General features: G+C 43.3%; 1 protein-coding gene across 1 annotated transcript in view; it reads left to right on the forward strand.

The window, feature by feature from the left end:
- LOC121303822 (protein jagged-1) overlaps nucleotides 1–16,444 on the forward strand; it is a 50,923-nt gene extending 34,479 nt beyond the window's left edge. Inside the window, exons 7-14 of the mRNA XM_041234623.1 lie at nucleotides 1,778–1,897; nucleotides 2,612–2,725; nucleotides 4,499–4,612; nucleotides 5,279–5,392; nucleotides 6,106–6,152; nucleotides 7,745–7,918; nucleotides 10,867–11,017; nucleotides 13,240–16,444. Coding sequence (XP_041090557.1) covers nucleotides 1,778–1,897; nucleotides 2,612–2,725; nucleotides 4,499–4,612; nucleotides 5,279–5,392; nucleotides 6,106–6,152; nucleotides 7,745–7,918; nucleotides 10,867–11,017; nucleotides 13,240–13,589 — 1,184 coding nt within the window. The 3' untranslated portion in view covers nucleotides 13,590–16,444. The remainder of the gene's footprint in view (nucleotides 1–1,777; nucleotides 1,898–2,611; nucleotides 2,726–4,498; nucleotides 4,613–5,278; nucleotides 5,393–6,105; nucleotides 6,153–7,744; nucleotides 7,919–10,866; nucleotides 11,018–13,239) is intronic.
- The last annotated feature ends 1,500 nt before the right edge of the window (nucleotides 16,445–17,944 follow it).

A 17,944-nucleotide genomic window follows, 5' to 3' on the forward strand; every position in this document is an offset into this window, starting at 1 on the left:
GGAATATGATAATTATGATGATTGATATTTCAACCTTTACTGAGGAATAAGATATGAAGTATCCTGTGTTGATTCTGTTGTGTTTTTGTATTACACAGCGAGACGCTCCATTGATCTATAACCAGCAGCTCATATATGTAATGTAACTGGAGCAATACAAATTGGACTGTTTAATGTACACAATTATATTACAGACTTTCTTTCATACCAGGGGCACGAGCATCACAGCACTGTTCTTATATTTAGCTTTACTTTAGCCTGTGAGATATTGTTGTCCTAAGTAAACTAAAATGGTGTTTATATTGCTTTGTTTTTTCTGCGATCTTCCCTATGAAAATTGAGCCCTGCATGTCTTTGCCACAACTGAATCGAGTTTAGACACCATAACTTTGAAAAGTGTCTATTCTGGTGACAGTTCCCTGAAGCTCGAGCTGTAACCTGCTCTATTTAGACTCGATCAGTAATTTACAGATAAAATTGCCGTTAGATAGGATTTCCTAACTAATGTTAGGATAGGGGGAGACACCTGGGAAATTGTAAACAATGCTTCTGTAATACCAAGTTAGGAAAAATCCTGTCCTAGCCATGAAAGATAAGCTAGGTAAGCAAGTTAGGGAATTGTTCTGTAATACGGCCCCTGGACTCCAATATAAACATGGGTTAGAAACTTCAGGACAGTTTTTAGAACAGGTTATTGAAGGAGTCTGAATCTCTATGTATGTCTTTGTCACAAATGCACTTGTCTATGTAATTCAAGACCTGCTTAACTAATTGTAGTGAAACTTGTGTACAAGAAATTATATACTGTTAGAAATAAATGACCCCCACTGGCTGAAACATTGAAAGCTGTCTTGTCATATAAGGGGCTGTGCTTTGCTTTATATGATAACTTTGATTTGACCCGCTTGGACTGTGCTACAGTGTGTATGGAACTATTTTGTTGGCTGCAATTACTTTGAAGTATAATTTAAACTTAATATGGGCAGATAGGGTCTGACGGTTTAAACTAGGGTTTGAGAATCTGTTTAAAGATTGAACACATTTAAACATGTAGGTATTCATAGTGCCCATACACATATAAAAGAAATGATTACAGCGTGACTGTGTATAGGACTACTGTGAATAATAAGGCATGTTACATCAATAACTGTACACTGTACAGTTACTGCTGTATAAACTCAGAGGCCAGCCTCTGCATTTAACATGCAGGATTCTGATCATGTTTATCACACACGCTTCTGAAAATGTAGCATTTGGATAACGTTTGAACTTTAAAAAACTGCTAACTGTTGGCGAAGTTACATTTCAAAAGCCATCTGTTACAACTGCAAGTTACTTGAACAAAATTGTAAATAGTTACAGAAACATATTTAAAAAAAAAAACAAACAAACAAAAAACTAGTTAGTTACAAATACTTCTCAGGCACAGTTTACATTTTACAGAGCTATGTTTTTGGTTTGGTCTTTGAAGATCCAGCAATCCAACTCTCTCTTTCCCACCTCAAATTCCATTTTCTGGCAAGGTGCAAAGCGTTTTGAAGTGACACGCAAGACCTGACTCACACTGTTGAAGCGCTTTCTGATTGCCACGTTAGAAACGCAACAAAAAGTAACTTCTCTGCATTTCGCTGCCTGTCTGAAAAAGAAGCCACTACAGTTACAAGTTACTGAAAAATGTAATCGGATTACAGTAATCAGTTTACATGTAATGCATTACTCCCCAGCAGTGCTAACCCCTATAGTGACTGGTGTTTAACTCTGTGTTTCTCGCCCACAGATCTGAATTACTGTGGCACTCACCAGCCCTGTCTGAACAGCGGCACCTGTGTCAACACTGAGCCCAATGAGTACCAGTGTATCTGTGAGGAGGGCTTCCGAGGGCGAGGCTGTGAGATCGGTGAGCCACAGCAGCAGCAGCAGCGCACTGTATCGCCGTGCTGATTTCACATCATAGTTTTTGGCAGTGACTGTGCAAGGTTACCGTGCGAAGTGTAAAACAGGATGTTCTGGATTTGTTAGCCCATAATCTCTTTAACTGTTGTTTTTAAAATAAGATTAATGGTACACGCAGACACACGCACGCACACACACACACACGCAAAACGAAATTATTGGCAGGTGATGATTCTCGACTTGAGTTACAATTTTTTATTTTTTTTAGTTTTTTTTTTATTTTGTTGTACATAAAGAAGTACATGTAGCTAACAGAGTCATTTTAATAAATCTCACCCACCTGGCACTTTAGCTAAATGTGCAGTTTTGAAAGAAACACATATTTTAGCAAGCATATTTTTAAAGACGATTTTCTATTCAGAGATACCAGGGTATTTAATAAGTAAGGGGTCTGGGTGAGGAAAAAATGGGCAATTTAATATGCACGCCTAAATAATAACGTGTTGTTGCCATATTTGTGCCTGTGCTGTACAGTTTAGTGTAACGTGTAACTACTTATACGTGAACTGCAGCACACAACAGATAAGATTTATGAAATATTTAGAGTCTCCAACTTGATGAATTGAAACTAGAAATTAGCTACACATCTGTTCTAGCTGAGCTTGCTGATGAGCTGCTGTGTGTGTGTTTGAAGGCTGTGTGTGTCTGTGTGTTTCAGTGGAGCATGCCTGTCTGTCCAGCCCCTGTGCTAATGGAAGCACCTGCGTTGAAGACTCTTCTGGATTCCAGTGCCTGTGTCCTGCTGGCTGGACTGGACCCACCTGCACGGAGGGTAACCTCTCCAAACTCTTATTGGAGGGGGCGTTGTTATTGTTTTTATTATTATTTATTTCTTAGCAAATGCCGTTACCCAGGGTGACTTACAGTTGTATACAAAAAATACACATCAAGAATTCCAGTACAATTAAGAGCAAGATACAAAATCCAATGACTTTAGTCCTGATAAAATACAATACAGTACGATTTGATATCGGGGCAGTTCTAGAGCAGATAACAGTGTTGGTGGTTACAAAAGCAGAAACCAACGCTTCCAGTTTGTCATTTAACTTATTCAGTTTCTTTTAATATTTCAAAATTCAGCGAGTGTTTCGTAGTTATGGATGATAACCCAGGAACCAAGACTGGACCCAGCTATTGTTCCTTAGAAATGCAAATCCTATACAAATATATTCATAGTGCTGTACAAAAGAAGTATTGTGTGATTATTTTCGACGGGATGCCTTTAGCAGCCTAGGAGAAGAAGGGAAATGAATGGTGTTGATAGGATTAGAGATTACAGTGTAAACGTTCTCTATACGGGAGAGGTGCACGAGCATGGCTGTTCTGTACATATGTGTGACATTACTATGAAAACCTGCCTGCTGTGTACTGCGCACAGTGCAGTGCCCACATGATTAAACTACAGCAACATGCTGCTGGTTTAACCGGATTAGCACTAGTCTTGAACTACACCTTCTAAATGTTTGCCACAGTAAAAGCATAGCAAAGTATAATAAAGCACAGTAAGCATGGTAAAGCATAGGGAAGCATTATAAAGCATAGCAAAGTATAATAAAGCACAGCAAGCATGCTAAAGCCCAGAGATGTATGGTATAGCATTTTAATAATACACATGGTAAGCTATGTATTCTGTATGCCGTAATGTTTGTATTCGTTCATTTAACAGAATTTATAAAATGCCGAGAATAGAGGGAGCAATCTCATTGGCTGACGAGTGTTCCAGCCTGTGCAGATATGTCACCACACTTGCACAGTTTGGGACCTTCACAACCACTCTGCCTGATTCATGAGACCACTGATTCACTTGGGGAGGAGTGGGGTAGGGTGGGGGAGCCATTTTATAAGAGCAATGATACATCCAGGGTGTTCAAATATGGTCAAATATCTGCTTTCTTATAAATAATGGTATAATAACACATGAAGGAGACCAATGCTGGTGTCTCTCCTGTGTATCTCTGATCCTGTTGCTGGTGTCTCTCCTGTGTGTCTCTCCTGTGTGTCTCTGATTGTGTTGCTGGTGTCTCTCCTGTGTGTCTCTGATCGTGTTGCTGGTGTCTCTCCTGGGTGTCTCTCCTGTGTGTCTGATTGTGTTGCTGGTGTCTCTCCTCTGTGTCTCTCCTGTGTGTCTCTGATCGTGTTGCTGGTGTCTCTCCTGTGTGTCTCTCCTGTGTGTCTCTGCTGGTGTCTCTCCTGTGTGTCTCTGATCGTGTTGCTGGTGTCTCTCCTGTGTGTCTCTCCTGTGTGTCTCTGATCGTGTTGCTGGTGTCTCTCCTGTGTGTCTCTCCTGTGTGTCTCTGATTGTGTTGCTGGTGTCTCTCCTGTGTGTCTCTCCTGTGTGTCTCTGATCGTGTTGCTGGTGTCTCTCCTGTGTGTCTCTCCTGTGTGTCTGATTGTGTTGCTGGTGTCTCTCCTCTGTGTCTCTCCTGTGTGTCTCTGATCGTGTTGCTGGTGTCTCTCCTGTGTGTCTCTCCTGTGTGTCTCTGATCGTGTTGCTGGTGTGTCTCCTGTGTGTCTCTGATCATGCTGATCTGTGTTGCCTCTGCAGAGACAGACGAGTGCGGGCCCAGCCCCTGTGCCCACGGCGGGACTTGCCAGGACCTGCACAATGGATTTCAGTGCAGCTGCCCGCCACAGTGGACTGGCAAGACCTGCCAGCTGGGTAACTAATGAGACAGGACCTCAATCCCCTGTGCTGCAGTGAAAAGACATGCTTTACATCCATATGTACATCCCATTATTCCTTACATCTGAATCGTGTCTTAACGTTAATTAACATACGTTATCGAGAGCATTAGATCCTGTAGATCAATGATTAAATAGGTACATAAATGATGTGAAATTTCCACTGCAGGGCTTCCTTGGGGAAAATGCCAAAATGCTTTTTTACACTTTCTGAGAACAATTCCAGAACAAAGTTACAAATACAAAATAAAATAATATAAAGGTGTCCATGATTCGTTTTGAGATTTGCACCAAACATGTTTGTGTGTTATTGATTTCCCTTGATCGACAATAGGAAATTAGAAATACACAAATAAACTTAAATTCAATCACAGACATTGTGACCAGACATTGAAAAAAAAAAAAATTGGATTTCTAAATTCAGCACTTATGTATAGTATAGAGTTTAATAGTTATGGATGATATATCTGCAGTATAGGAAATAGAAAAAACAGGAGTTTTATTATGTATTATGTTTTTAAATCTTAACCGATTGTTTTGAACACAAAAACCCAGTAGTGTCGAATTGCGATCCTGCGGAGTGTGTGACCCAGTCAGTGCTGTCCCGTACCTCCGTAACGAACCCCCTCTCCTCTGCTCCCAGATGCTGACGAGTGTGAGCTGCAGCTGTGCGTGAACGCGCTGGCCTGCAGGAATCTCATTGGAGGATATTTCTGTGACTGCGCTCCAGGGTGGAGCGGACAGAACTGTGACATGCGTGAGTAACAAACCTGACAAGCCAAGCTTACACAAAGTACCCTTGTGCTGTGGATGTTTTCATTTGGTATTCCCCTCTCCATTCGTACATGTCCAATTGATCCTCCTTTCATTCACAGCAGGGAGCTAGCCCAGAGCTCACAGTGTAGTGAGGCAAACAGTCTGCTGCCTTCCACAGTGGCATCATTAATTAGACATGCAATTCTATTTGATCAGCACATGGACTGGGTGTGGATACAGGGTGTAAGGAACAAGCCAAAGCTGTGTAGACACTGCTCCCCCTCGTCCTGATGCTGCACTGCACTGGAGAACTGCATCATAGAAATGTCCAAATGCAGGTGTGACAAAGACCGTCTGTCTGGCTGTATGCAGGTCACACTGCCATTTTTATATATGTCTGAAGCACTTATCCGTTTAGAATGAACAGAATTTGGTGTAGATGTGTGTGTGTTCATCACATATCTATTCAATTGTGATGAACATACTTGGGCACAAGCTATTAAGCGCATCACAGTCTGAGGGCACATGAAGACAGCCGTCCATCGGTCTGTATGTTAGGCCTGTATTTTGTATACAGTGAATTGAATGCTTTTTTTTTTTTTAATGCTGGAGGTGTCTGTATGTCATAAGGTCCCACTTGCTGTAGGTGGAGGTTCCCTTCTTAGGACGTGCATGCCTGGTCACTGACATGCCTGTCTGCTTGTTTCTTCACAGGGATCGATCCCTGCCCTGGAGAGTGCCAGCATGGGGGGCAGTGTGAGGTATGTGTGTAACAGTGAGGGGCAGTGTGGGTCCGTGTGTAACAGTGAGGGGTATGTGTGTAACAGTGAGGGGCAGTGTGGGGCAGTGAGGGGCAGTGAGGGGTATGTGTGTAACAGTGAGGGGTATGTGTGTAACAGTGAGGGGCAGTGTGGGGCAGTGAGGGGCAGTGAGGGGTATGTGTGTAACAGTGAGGGGTATGTGTGTAACAGTGAGGGGCAGTGTGGGACAGTGAGGGGCAGTGAGGGGTATGTGTGTAACAGTGAGGGATATGTGTGTAACAGTGAGGGGCAGTGTGGGGCAGTGTGGGGCAGTGAGGGGTATGTGTGTAACAGTGAGGGGCAGTGTGGGGCAGTGTGGAGCAGTGAGGGGTATGTGTGTAACAGTGAGGGGTATGTGTGTAACAGTGAGGGGCAGTGTGGGGCAGTGTGAGGCAGTGAGGGGTATGTGTGTAACAGTGAGGGGCAGTGTGGGGCAGTGAGGGGTATGTGTGTAACAGTGAGGGGTATGTGTGTAACAGTGAGGGGCAGTGTGGGACAGTGAGGGGCAGTGAGGGGTATGTGTGTAACAGTGAGGGGTATGTGTGTAACAGTGAGGGGCAGTGTGGGACAGTGAGGGGCAGTGAGGGGTATGTGTGTAACAGTGAGGGGTATGTGTGTAACAGTGAGGGGCAGTGTGGGGCAGTGAGGGGTATGTGTGTAACAGTGAGGGGCAGTGTGGGACAGTGAGGGGCAGTGAGGGGTATGTGTGTAACAGTGAGGGGTGCCGATCCTCCAGGGGGTCGAGCTCGTGAAATCTTACCTGTCGTGCAGATCTCGGCTTTGAAAAGACAAGATGCTATCGGAAACGAGTCAGGTTACTAGATCTCCCAGTCTGCATCCCTTAGGCAGGCTGTTAGTTCTACTCACCCTTCAGGGTATTCACTGCTGTCGATTAGCAACCAGCTGCTTCCTCTGATGACTGACATGCCTTGCAGTCTCCCTGAAGACACTGCAGAGATGAAATAACTGGCAGAAATAGACGAAAGCTAATTCTTTAAAACTTAGATGAAAATAATTCAAGTAGATACAGATTGCCGCTGGTACCTTCATCATACCAGTGCTGTCTTCATAGCTTGATGACCAGCCCAAAGGTTTCTAGTAGTCTAACTTGACGAATAGTCTCACCAAGTTTCCACCATTTCTGCATAATTTTGCTAAGTTTGACCTTCAGAGCGTTTTTAATTTAGAAAGATATTCTTTAGCATAAGTTAGTTCTGTCTGTTTTTTATTGAGGTTTATGACTTGTAATCCAGTTAGGTGTTCAGTGGCTGCCTTAATCAAGTTGACAGTATACTTTCTCTTCCACTCTTTGTATGATGGACCCAGCTCTCTTCGCTCATGGGCCTGACACAGCAAAGAGCGCCTGAGAAATACACACTCGGCTTGATCAGGGGTGGCCACTGAACACACAGACATGCAGGACAGGCCTGTGGTGGATATAAGGAATGTGCCTGTTCATGAATCACTGAACCCTTGTCAGGTCTGGGGGTGTATGTTTGAGATGCTTCTCCAGTCAATTGCACTTTGACAGTTCCTGTGTGTTTGCTTGCCAGGACTCGCCGAGTGGCTACAGATGTCACTGCCTGCCGGGATACACAGGGCTGTACTGCCAGACCAGGCTGGGTGAATGTGCTAGCGCCCCCTGCCTGAATGGAGGTCTCTGTTCAGACCTGGAGGTTGGATTCCTGTGCCACTGTGCAATGGGTTTCACTGGCAAACACTGTGAGGTTAGTAACATACCCCCAGTGCAGCCCCCATGCATATTGTGTCTACATACAGCAGGTTATTTCCATAACACTATAGATTTGTGGAAAGTATTTGGCTTCCTCTCCTCATTCACTTCCTTCCTGTATTACAGGTATTTGGAGCCCCATCTCCTGACCACACATAGGTTCCTATGGGCCTCTGTTGTAACACAGGAAGGAAGTGAAGATATAAGAGCATACTGTTATATAGCAAAAAAAAAAAAACAGCTTTTCTTCCAGATTTGTTTCTGTCTGTTCGTAAGTGCATGTGTTTGTATTCGCATGTAAGTGGTGCATGGAGAAATGAGTTTGTGCCACTGTAACTACAGTTTGCATTGACGTTGTCATAGACTCCCAGTGGAAACGTTTGTCATTGAATTGGTGAAGCTTCTCGTAGTGTTGCTATATTTAGGCTGATGTGGTGAGTAACAGTCCCAGGTGTTCCACAGACACAGTAACAGGCTGGGCTTTGTGGACGCTGAGCGGCTGACTTTTTGTTTTCTCTTTCTGAGTTGCCAGTATGGGATTGTGTTTGTATAGCCAAGCATTCTTGTTGAAACCTGCAGCCCACACCTAGTTCAGCTCCCAGTGAGAGCCTTCAACCTGAGAGAGAGTGTGTGTGTGTGTGTGTGTGTGTGTGTGTGTATATATATTTCTCAATAGTCTTTATTTAAATATATTTAAAACCACAGTAAACATAATAATAGCTTACCCGTAGGTCTTCCTCAGAGCACAATAGATATTCTGAACAAGGAAGGAGCCCCCAGACTTTTATATTTCTGAATTGTAAAAATTGTATCTAAAGATGTGACAATGTATAGACTCTAATAATTGTTGTACATTTTTTAAATGGATAACTTGATTGCAGTAATTCTTTGATTGCTTTCTTCTGAGTGGCGCACTGGACATCTGTATTCCAAATGTTAGACGGAATGAGGGATGCAATTTCATGTATTTGAAGTCTAATTATAAGAATAACTGAATTCTAGGCTGGTTGTAAAATGTTTTGTGTGAAGTGATTGCTGTCCCCCGCCAATGTTAGTGCTGATTTTGTAACATGTGAGTGAATGACCACCTGAAATTTATAATGACTGTTATTCATGTTATTTAGAGGGCGGGGCTCCTTCCTTGTGCAGAATCTCTATTGTGCTCTGAGGAAGACCTACGGGTCGAAACTCGTAAGCCATTATTATGTTTACCGTGGTTTTAATATGTTTAAATAAAGACTATTGCTTTTAGTAAGTATTGCTTTGGGCTTAATTGAAACAGGAGTTGCTGTCTTAATTTCTCCTTTGATGGGATTTCTCACTGGAGGAGACGTCTATATATAACATTAAGTTTTGACTTGTGCAAAAAAATCTGTGCACTGAAGCAATACAAGCAATTGAAGGCTTAGAAGGTTAATGTAACTGTGCCAAACCACACCAATATTCACATTAAGACATTACACACATTTTCACAGAGTGTGTCTAGACTCTGTATAACCTCTTGTAACTATTCCCCCACGTTGTATATATCCTTGTCATTTTTTACATGCTTTCTCCTTGGTTATGCTACACCTTTCCCCTGGTTTGCCTTGTTTTTAATATGCTTTACCAAACCCCTCTGGGCGTTACAATGTTTTAGCATGCTTTCGCTGTGCTTTGTTACACTTTGCTGGGCTTTTACTATGGGACACCCTTGTAAAAGATACTGTCATAGTGGATACCTGCGTTCCAGCTCCTCCAATGCAGGGTGACAAGGCATAGCGGTAAAAAGGTTAAACAGAGCTCTGAATTGTCTTGACAAGCCCCCACTGCCAGTGCTGTCTCAATCCCAGAGCCCCTGTTCTATAACATAAAGTGCAGCAGCGACAGGTTGCTAGGCGACCCTGTTTAAAAGCAATCTGCATCGCAGAGGCTAAGTAGTCTCGTCTCTCTGGTAATAACTGTGGCTTAAACACAGTGCTGAGCTCCCCCCAAAGGAGAAGCCATTATACAGTCTGCAGACTCCCACAGCACTTCACTTTAGCAGTGCATGTCCCTGCTCCAGATTTAATATACAGCATCTGATGCCGTGGTCCCTGTAGCTAACTTACCTTACAATACCAGCCGTATTTATTGAGTGTCTTCTATATTTCTAAATGAGCACATGTGGCAAAGTGGTTAACTGTGTACAGGTGAAGATAATGCAGCAGTGATTAACAAACAGTCAATTATAATCCAGGTGCAATGTTGTTTAATGGTTTTTAAATCCAATGGCCGGATGGCAAAACAACAGTAAATAATAACCATGATCATGAAGCAACACAGCGGCATGCATTGCTTATTTGTAATCCACGGGTTTGCCCCGAAATAATAACAGTCCTACTTCACTTCGCCCACACATAGCACATACACAAACAGAAACACCAGTCCACAGTACGTGCTCTAGTGCTCGTGGTGAATATAGTTCTTTAGTGAAAACAAAGTGCAGTGTTGTTAATCCGAGTTTAGGCCTTTGGCGACAACTCCAGATCGTGTTAACTGCCCAAATAGTTACAAACAGTATTATTAACGAGAAACAAAATGCAGCACAGGTTCTCCTTCTGGTCCTTTAATATATAAATTCACAAGGGAACAGATCACATCACTACGCCCCCTTTATATAATGTCACCCATGACCCCTTGGTCAATGAGCGCATCCCCTCCTCCAATCAGCGGATGCCACACTGTTTCCCTTTCCGGGTCATTGAGTTTGTGTACCGTAGCTCTGCCCCCTTTCTAGATGTCCGACTTCCAGCTAACCCTGGGAATAAACTGTCATGCCTTTTAGTCCAGGGTACTCTGTTCCTTTTGCACAGCGCCCTCGCAGGTCAGTAGGGAGATCTAAAAGGTGATGCTACATCTTGATAGGGTTTTCCTGGAGAGCAAACAAATCGAAAATAATCAATCCTGCCGTTTGCCCTGTAGGTGGTGCTGGACCTTTGCAGTTCCAACCCTTGCCAGCAGGAGTCGCTGTGTCAGAGCACCGAGGGCGGCTATCTGTGTGCCTGTCCCGAGGGTTACGAAGGCAAGGACTGCATGCGCCTGAAGGACCCCTGCCATGGAGTGCACTGCCAAGGTAGGACAAGGAGATGCCTGCTTAGAACGGCACCACACACCTACCTAATTTCCTAAGTGGGGAATGACCATACCTGTGATTGTTGGCAGAGACGGATTTAATCCCATCCCAGCCAACCTTACATTCCCACACACACTATGTACACATGCAGGGCTTCTGCCCTGCTATAGCCCCTTACAACTAGCTTTTTAAAAAGGTGCCTTAAAAACACTTGCTGAAAGTTCACCTGTGATCTGCCAGCAACTTGTGAAGGGACTATCTGAGAGGTAATAATAATAGACAGTGATCAGTGCACTGGGAAAACAAGAAGCAAACAGAATGTGTAGAAAATAGAACTGAAAATGCCTGTGCTTGTTATTATACATAGAAAAAGCGAGAAGCAACAACGCCTTCAAAAGCCTTCAGCTACAATGGGAACATGAACGCGCAAGTAATATAATATAATAGAGGTGAGGCTTCATCGATCAATGAATGATTAATCAAGACAAGCCACGACAATCAGTAATGTATAAATGGAGGCATTGTTTTCACATCCACAGATTTACAATGCTGAAGAAATCATAGAGCCCCAAACACTTGAATTCAGTTTTGAGTTGCTCCCGGGTTTAGAGTCTGGAACTTCAAACAGGGAAGCAGGTCGAAAATCACGAGGACCGAGAAAACAAGAAGTGAGCTTTCTTACCAGCAAGCCTGCCTCCGTGCTGTCTTGTGGTTATCCACATGTACTGAAACTATCTCATCTTAACCCTTTGAATTTAAGCCTTGCATATTCATCCTCTCTAACTATTTGATTAAACAGCTAAAAGATCTTCCTAACCTCAGTGTGCCTAAAGATGCCTACAGGACATGATAGCTTTCTGATTCACTGGAACTAATTCCAACAGCCAGGCGTAGATAGACTCCTGGCACGATGCATGCTGTTAGGATACCTCCAGCCAGACTGTGTTTCCGCAGACAGCACTGCATTGACTTTGGACTACCGTGCTCCTGTAGGTCCTCCCCATGCTACAGCAGCCCCTGCTGACCAGAATCCCTCCCCTCGTGGTCTATGAGGCAATTGGCTTGGGGATTGGAGGACCTGCAGTTTACCTGGACATTCTAAATTGAAAAATAAGGGTAAAATAATAAAGTGATTTATTGCAGTATGAATTCTGCTCCTCAGAACTAAAACAGGCCCACACAGGTGTGTCACCAAAAAGTTCATACATCACATCAAATACCTCACTCTAGTAATAATCCCTCAAAGACTGTATTTCAATGCGTATTAAAACATTGGGTGGATTTCACATATCTGCCTTTAATTACACAAAGAAACCCATGTTGTGTAACCAGTCGCTTGAGGCGAATATCTATTAAGTAGTTCTTAGCAGCATTAAATATATGTTCCCTGTGTAAAGACCCTTGTTAGAAATTACCACAGTATTTTTGGATGCTAATTTTGCAGTTTGCTCATTCTTTTCCCATTGTTATATTATGTATTTGCTATAGTTTACCCTGGTTTGCCATGTGTATTAATATGCTTTGCTGTGCAGCTCTGTGCTTTACAATGCTTCCCTATGCTTTACCAGACCTCTCTGTGCTTTACAATGCTTGCCTATGCTTTACCAGACCTCTCTGTGCTTTACAATGCTTGCCTATGCTTTACCAGACCTCTCTGTGTTTTACAATGCTTGCCTATGCTTTACCAGACCTCTCTGTGCTTTACAATGCTTGCCTATGCTTTACCAGACCTCTCTGTGCTTTACAATGCTTCTCTATGGTTTACCTTGCTTTCACTGTGCTTTATTACACTATGTTGTGCTTTTACTGTGGGAACATTTTTAAAGTTTACTAGTAAGATGTGTAAGGGGCTGTCACTTTATATAACCAAAGTAGACTTTAAAGTCATGCTCTCTTATACAGTAGGCAGCAGTTGCATCCTTACATTGCAGAGTAGCTCCTGGGCTGGGAAAGCACCTGAACACACTCCTCCATTTTAAAATCAGTATTTGAGAAATTGCAGTAGTATGATTGCATACATCATAGAAAGGTATGGAGGAGGTGAGATCTGAGGGTACTTACATTACTCGATTTTCAAAAGGACATGCTAGCATTACAATGCTAGAAATAAAAACAGCAGGTATTTCGTTTCAGGCACTTCAAGTAAGTAAGGTTGTTTATTTAGAAACTTTGGAGTTTTTTGACCGAAGCCTCTGTGCTGGTACTCTTGTCTCTGTGTCCAGGCTCCCAGGGGACCCTGTATCTGATCATCATCCTGCTGTCAGTGCTGGCAGTCCTGGTCATCTCTCTCTGCATCTTTCTGATCGTCCGCCATCATCGCCGGAGAAAGGACAGTCAACGCAGCCCGCCCGACGAGAGCATCAACAACCAACGCGAGTACATCAACCTGATTAGGAACCTGCCCAAACCCGAGGAGATTGAGCTGGCCCTGCCGCCACCCCCCTCCGCTCCCCTTCCCGAGAAAAAGCTCCTGATGCAGGGCTCCGAAGTGCCGAAAGTGGATATCTCCAACCTGGAGCGTGAGAAACTCAACCACTTCCACTGCCCGGACTGGGAGGAGCCGGAGGTGTGAGCACTCCTGCCAGGCAGGCAGGCAGGCAGACAGGCAGGCAGACAGGCAGGCAGGCAGGCAGACAGACAGACAGGGTAGCTAGGACAGCAGTCAAGCTGCTGGCACACACCATTCAGAAAGAGTTTCTGACTGAGGAATCTGCCATTGACAGACCCAGGATGTATGTTTCACAATTGATTGAGATGTATCTGGTTCCTCATTAGCAATTGCAGGTAGCTAGCAAGGGTTACGCATAATTAGGGCTTTGACTGTTTTGTATTTTTTTTTCAAGCTATGCTGCTTCTGCACGTGGACCTGTGGTTGGGTGGTGCTTTACTGGTCAAAAAACTGACATCAGTGCAGGATTGAAGCAGAGAGACATGCTTTACTTCTAGCTTGAGCCCGTGTGTGTGAAGCTAGTAAGCACTGGTAGAGGCCCTGCTTCTTGAATTTCAGAGAGTTTTTTTTGTTTTTTTTTCACTTTTTAAAACATGTATTTTGAAAAACCGAGAAATATTACCTACCAGTGGGGCACCTATATTGGTAAGGTTCGTTTTTAAAATCGATCTTTCTTTCCAATGAGATTTGCTTATCAGGATAATATGTTTTGTAGTGTTCTCTCGTAAAAGGCAAACAGAGTCTGTGTCTCTATTTTCCACCCTACCCTACAAGGAGTGCACTTTGATGGGCGTTTTGCGGGGTTGTTCAGAGGAGTGCAGATGGTCATTAGACATATGTGTAAAACTAATTGTGAGGCTAAAACCAGTTATTGTGAACTATGTTTACTGTACTGCTGTCATTCTTTCAGTGAGGGAAGAGGCGTGCAGGTGTAAGAGCACAGGGGGACGATTTCAGATTAAGTTCCTCTAAAGAAACATTCAGAAGGGGCAGAGAGATTTCAGACCTGGGTGAAGTGAGAGTGTGATTGTGGGGGTAGAGCTTTGCTCCTCAGTGGATCTGTGCTGCAGAAATATCTTGTGACTTCTATTGACTTCCGTGATTTTAGTTAAGAATTGCGCAACCTGCTGTAATAACTCCAGTCCACACAGAGCTGTATACAGGTGTTTGCATTCAGTATGAGCTAAACAAGGTTACCCATTACATACTAATATGAGCCAAGGGGGCTAGACGACAGGGAGCAATCACAACACATCAAACCACTGTACTGTGGAGCATGCTCAGCAGGGTTTGTGAAGATCATCTTCTCCAAATTCCTGATGGCAAAAAGTGATTCTCGTCAATATTACAGATCTTTGTCTTCTAGAATTGATTTGATTGATCTAGACACTTGATCTAGATTTGATTTAGGGTGAAATTCTCTTAAAGTAATCGTAGCTGTTGACTCCATACATCGTATCTGTGTTTCACTCCCACGAGACAGGTCTGAAAATGTGCAGTTTTGAAAGAAGCACATTTTATAGTTGTCATTTCCTATGCCTTCTCCTTATCTGTTACACGTCTTGGGTCATTTCGCCTCAGTGGTGTCTTCCAGGTCATAGTGCTGCTGCAGGTCAGTCAATATAGGAAGCAGCTGGTTGTTTAATGACAGGAAAGAAGCCATTGAAGGGGGCGGGTCGATTCTCCACGTGTAATAACCAAGCAGGTGCAACACTAACTGAGAGCATGCTCAAATATTGAATACTGTTTGGAAACATGGGACCCAATTCATGGTGAAAATGAAAGACTAGTGGACAAATTTTGCCTTGAAGGCTGAGCCGTAGTTGGTGCTCGAGTCCACTAGAGGGAGTCATGGTGCTTGAGTCCACTAGAGGGCAATACACAAATACGTATTGTTGTGTAAAGCCATCACTGGTATCTTTGCCAGTTGCCAGTTTCACACCCTTTCAGCAAAAGCATAGCAAAGTGTAATAAAGCACAGTGAAAGCATAGGCAAGCATTGTGAAGACCAGAGAGGTATGGTGAAACACATTCAGAAGTATGGTAAGTGCATAACATAGCAATGGGAGAAGCATAGACAAACAAACTGGGCAGAAAATCCTAAACAACAGAGATAACGTTAACCCAAGACACGACTTCCAATTTAACATAGAGACCAGGACAAGAGGGTGTGACTGGAAGCTGAGCAAAGTTTAGAAAACAAGGTGGAATTACATGGAATAGCCTAGCAGGTGATATATCAGGAATAACACTGGGAACATTAAAAAGCAATCCATTCTGCCCTATTACATAAGATGCCCCCTGTGTTTGCAAGCGTTCTGGGTCTTTCTGGGTTCAGTTGATCCAGTATTGAGTCATTATCGTTCTCTAAAGCTGCCGTTACCTTGCTTTGAGCTGCTTGGAGCTTGTCTGGAGAATCCGAAGTGCTGGCACTCAAATCATGTAATCTCTCAACATCTGTGGGTCCAGTTGAAAAGTCACATGATTTGAATGATGGAAGGCTGTTCAGTCCTGGGACTTGGGGGTTCCTCCAAAAGATCAGTATTGGAGCAATAGAGCGCAGTACCTCTCCAAATGATTGCACACACCCTTGAATAGAAAATGTGAAACAGCAATTCAAATGACATGTGAAGCTACCTGCTCTGAATGGCACAGATATGTTGCAGAATTGTGCAGCTTGCTGCAGGGTATCCCTTGTTGACGTGCGCTCAAGCTAACCATAATAGTTCTCTTGGTTGCTAACTAGGTGACTATCTTCCTGCTTCAGTTTGAAACTCTGTGTTACATAAAAACTACAACCAAGCGACCCAGCCCTTCTCTATCAGCAAGTTTGTGCTTGAACACATTCCTGCTCAAGATGTGTGATCTACTTTTGTGTAAATACCACTTTTATTGTAAATGATGTACATATTTATATTTGGTCTTTTATTGAACATTTTTTGTACTGCGCTAATGTCTCCTTGTTTTTTTTGTTGTCTTTTTTTGTTCATCGGTGTGAATTGTAATAAAACATTTTCAAATGATTTGAAGTTTACTACATTGTGTTACTAGTGCAATAGCCTCCCTTTCTCTTTGTCTGCTCCACCTGCACAGAGCAGAGGGAGGCTGTTCAGAGAGTATAAGAGCCTCCCTTTCTCTGCTCCACCTGCACAGAGCAGTGGGAGGCTGTTCATAGAGTATAAGAGCCTCCCTTTCTCTGCTCCACCTGCACAGAGCAGAGGGAATCTGTTCAGAGAGCATAAGAGCCTCCCTTTCTCTTTCTTTCTCTGCACCACCTGCACAGAGCAGTGGGAGGCTGTTCATAGAGTATAAGAGCCTCCCTTTCTCTTTCTCTGCTCCACCTGCACAGAGCAGAGGGAATCTGTTCAGAGAGCATAAGAGCCTCCCTTTCTCTTTCTTTCTCTGCACCACCTGCACAGAGCAGTGGGAGGCTGTTCAGAGAGTATAAGAGCCTTCCTTTCTCTTTCTGTGCTCCACCTGCACAGAGGGCGGTAGAGATTATAAGACTCTCAAATCTCCACTGTGCTCCGTCAGATGTTAGGTATGTGGCTTAAAGTAATGCAAACTAAAGTAAATAACGAGTCCCAGAGGAAATCAACGGACAGGCATTGCCACTGAAAGAAACCAAATATCTCGTCACGAATCTAAGTGTTTGTGCCTGTGCTCAGGATATCAGAGCATGCTCCATTAGGAAGCAATTCAATTAACATTTCAGCTGGAATTAAACTTCTATGGAAACGATACAATCCTACTGAGTAAGGTTTAATGCAACAGAATGAAAGTGGTTTTAGCGAGCAAAACAATTCCATTAGTCTCACCTGCCATGCACTTCCATTAGCTGTATAGGTCTGGAACATTCCTTGGTGTCTTGAAAGAAACTTGTCATAATGTATTTTAATTTTCAAACAGGGTATCTGGTGCCAAAATGGGTGAAAGAGAGCTCTCCGTTAGCTTGCCTTATTTCATCTCTTACACTGTCTTGGTCGTTTTGTTTCCACAGTATCATTAGAGTCATTTTATTGGCTGGGGTGCATGCCATTCAATAGGGAAAGCAGCTGGTTGGTTAAGGACAGCTAAGAAGGCATTGAAAGGGTGGGGGACAATACCCTCCACCACGTCACCAAGGATGTGCAGCACTACCAGACATCAGGGCTCGCAAACATAGAGATTTCTGTAACCTCAGTGCAACCACACGTGTGCATGTTATTCAAAACTGCACACCTTAGACCTCATCATTAGTGTTTTTCATATGTAAATAATTATTTTACTCCTGATTTCTTCAACAACTCCCCACAACAGATGTTTTTAGGTTCTAGTTTTGTAAAACGAATAGATGTTTTTAGCTCTTTCAAAAAAACAGGAGTGAATTAAAGACTTTGTGAGAGCAAGGGCCATATTTTCAAAGCGTTTACGCCAGTCTTTAATTACCTCCTACTTTCCTAACAGTAAGAATCAGGTAATTGTTATCAGATGAAACA

The sequence above is a fragment of the Polyodon spathula genome, chromosome 35 (assembly GCF_017654505.1).
Source record: "Polyodon spathula isolate WHYD16114869_AA chromosome 35, ASM1765450v1, whole genome shotgun sequence".
In the NCBI taxonomy this organism is placed as follows: Eukaryota; Metazoa; Chordata; class Actinopteri; order Acipenseriformes; family Polyodontidae; genus Polyodon; species Polyodon spathula.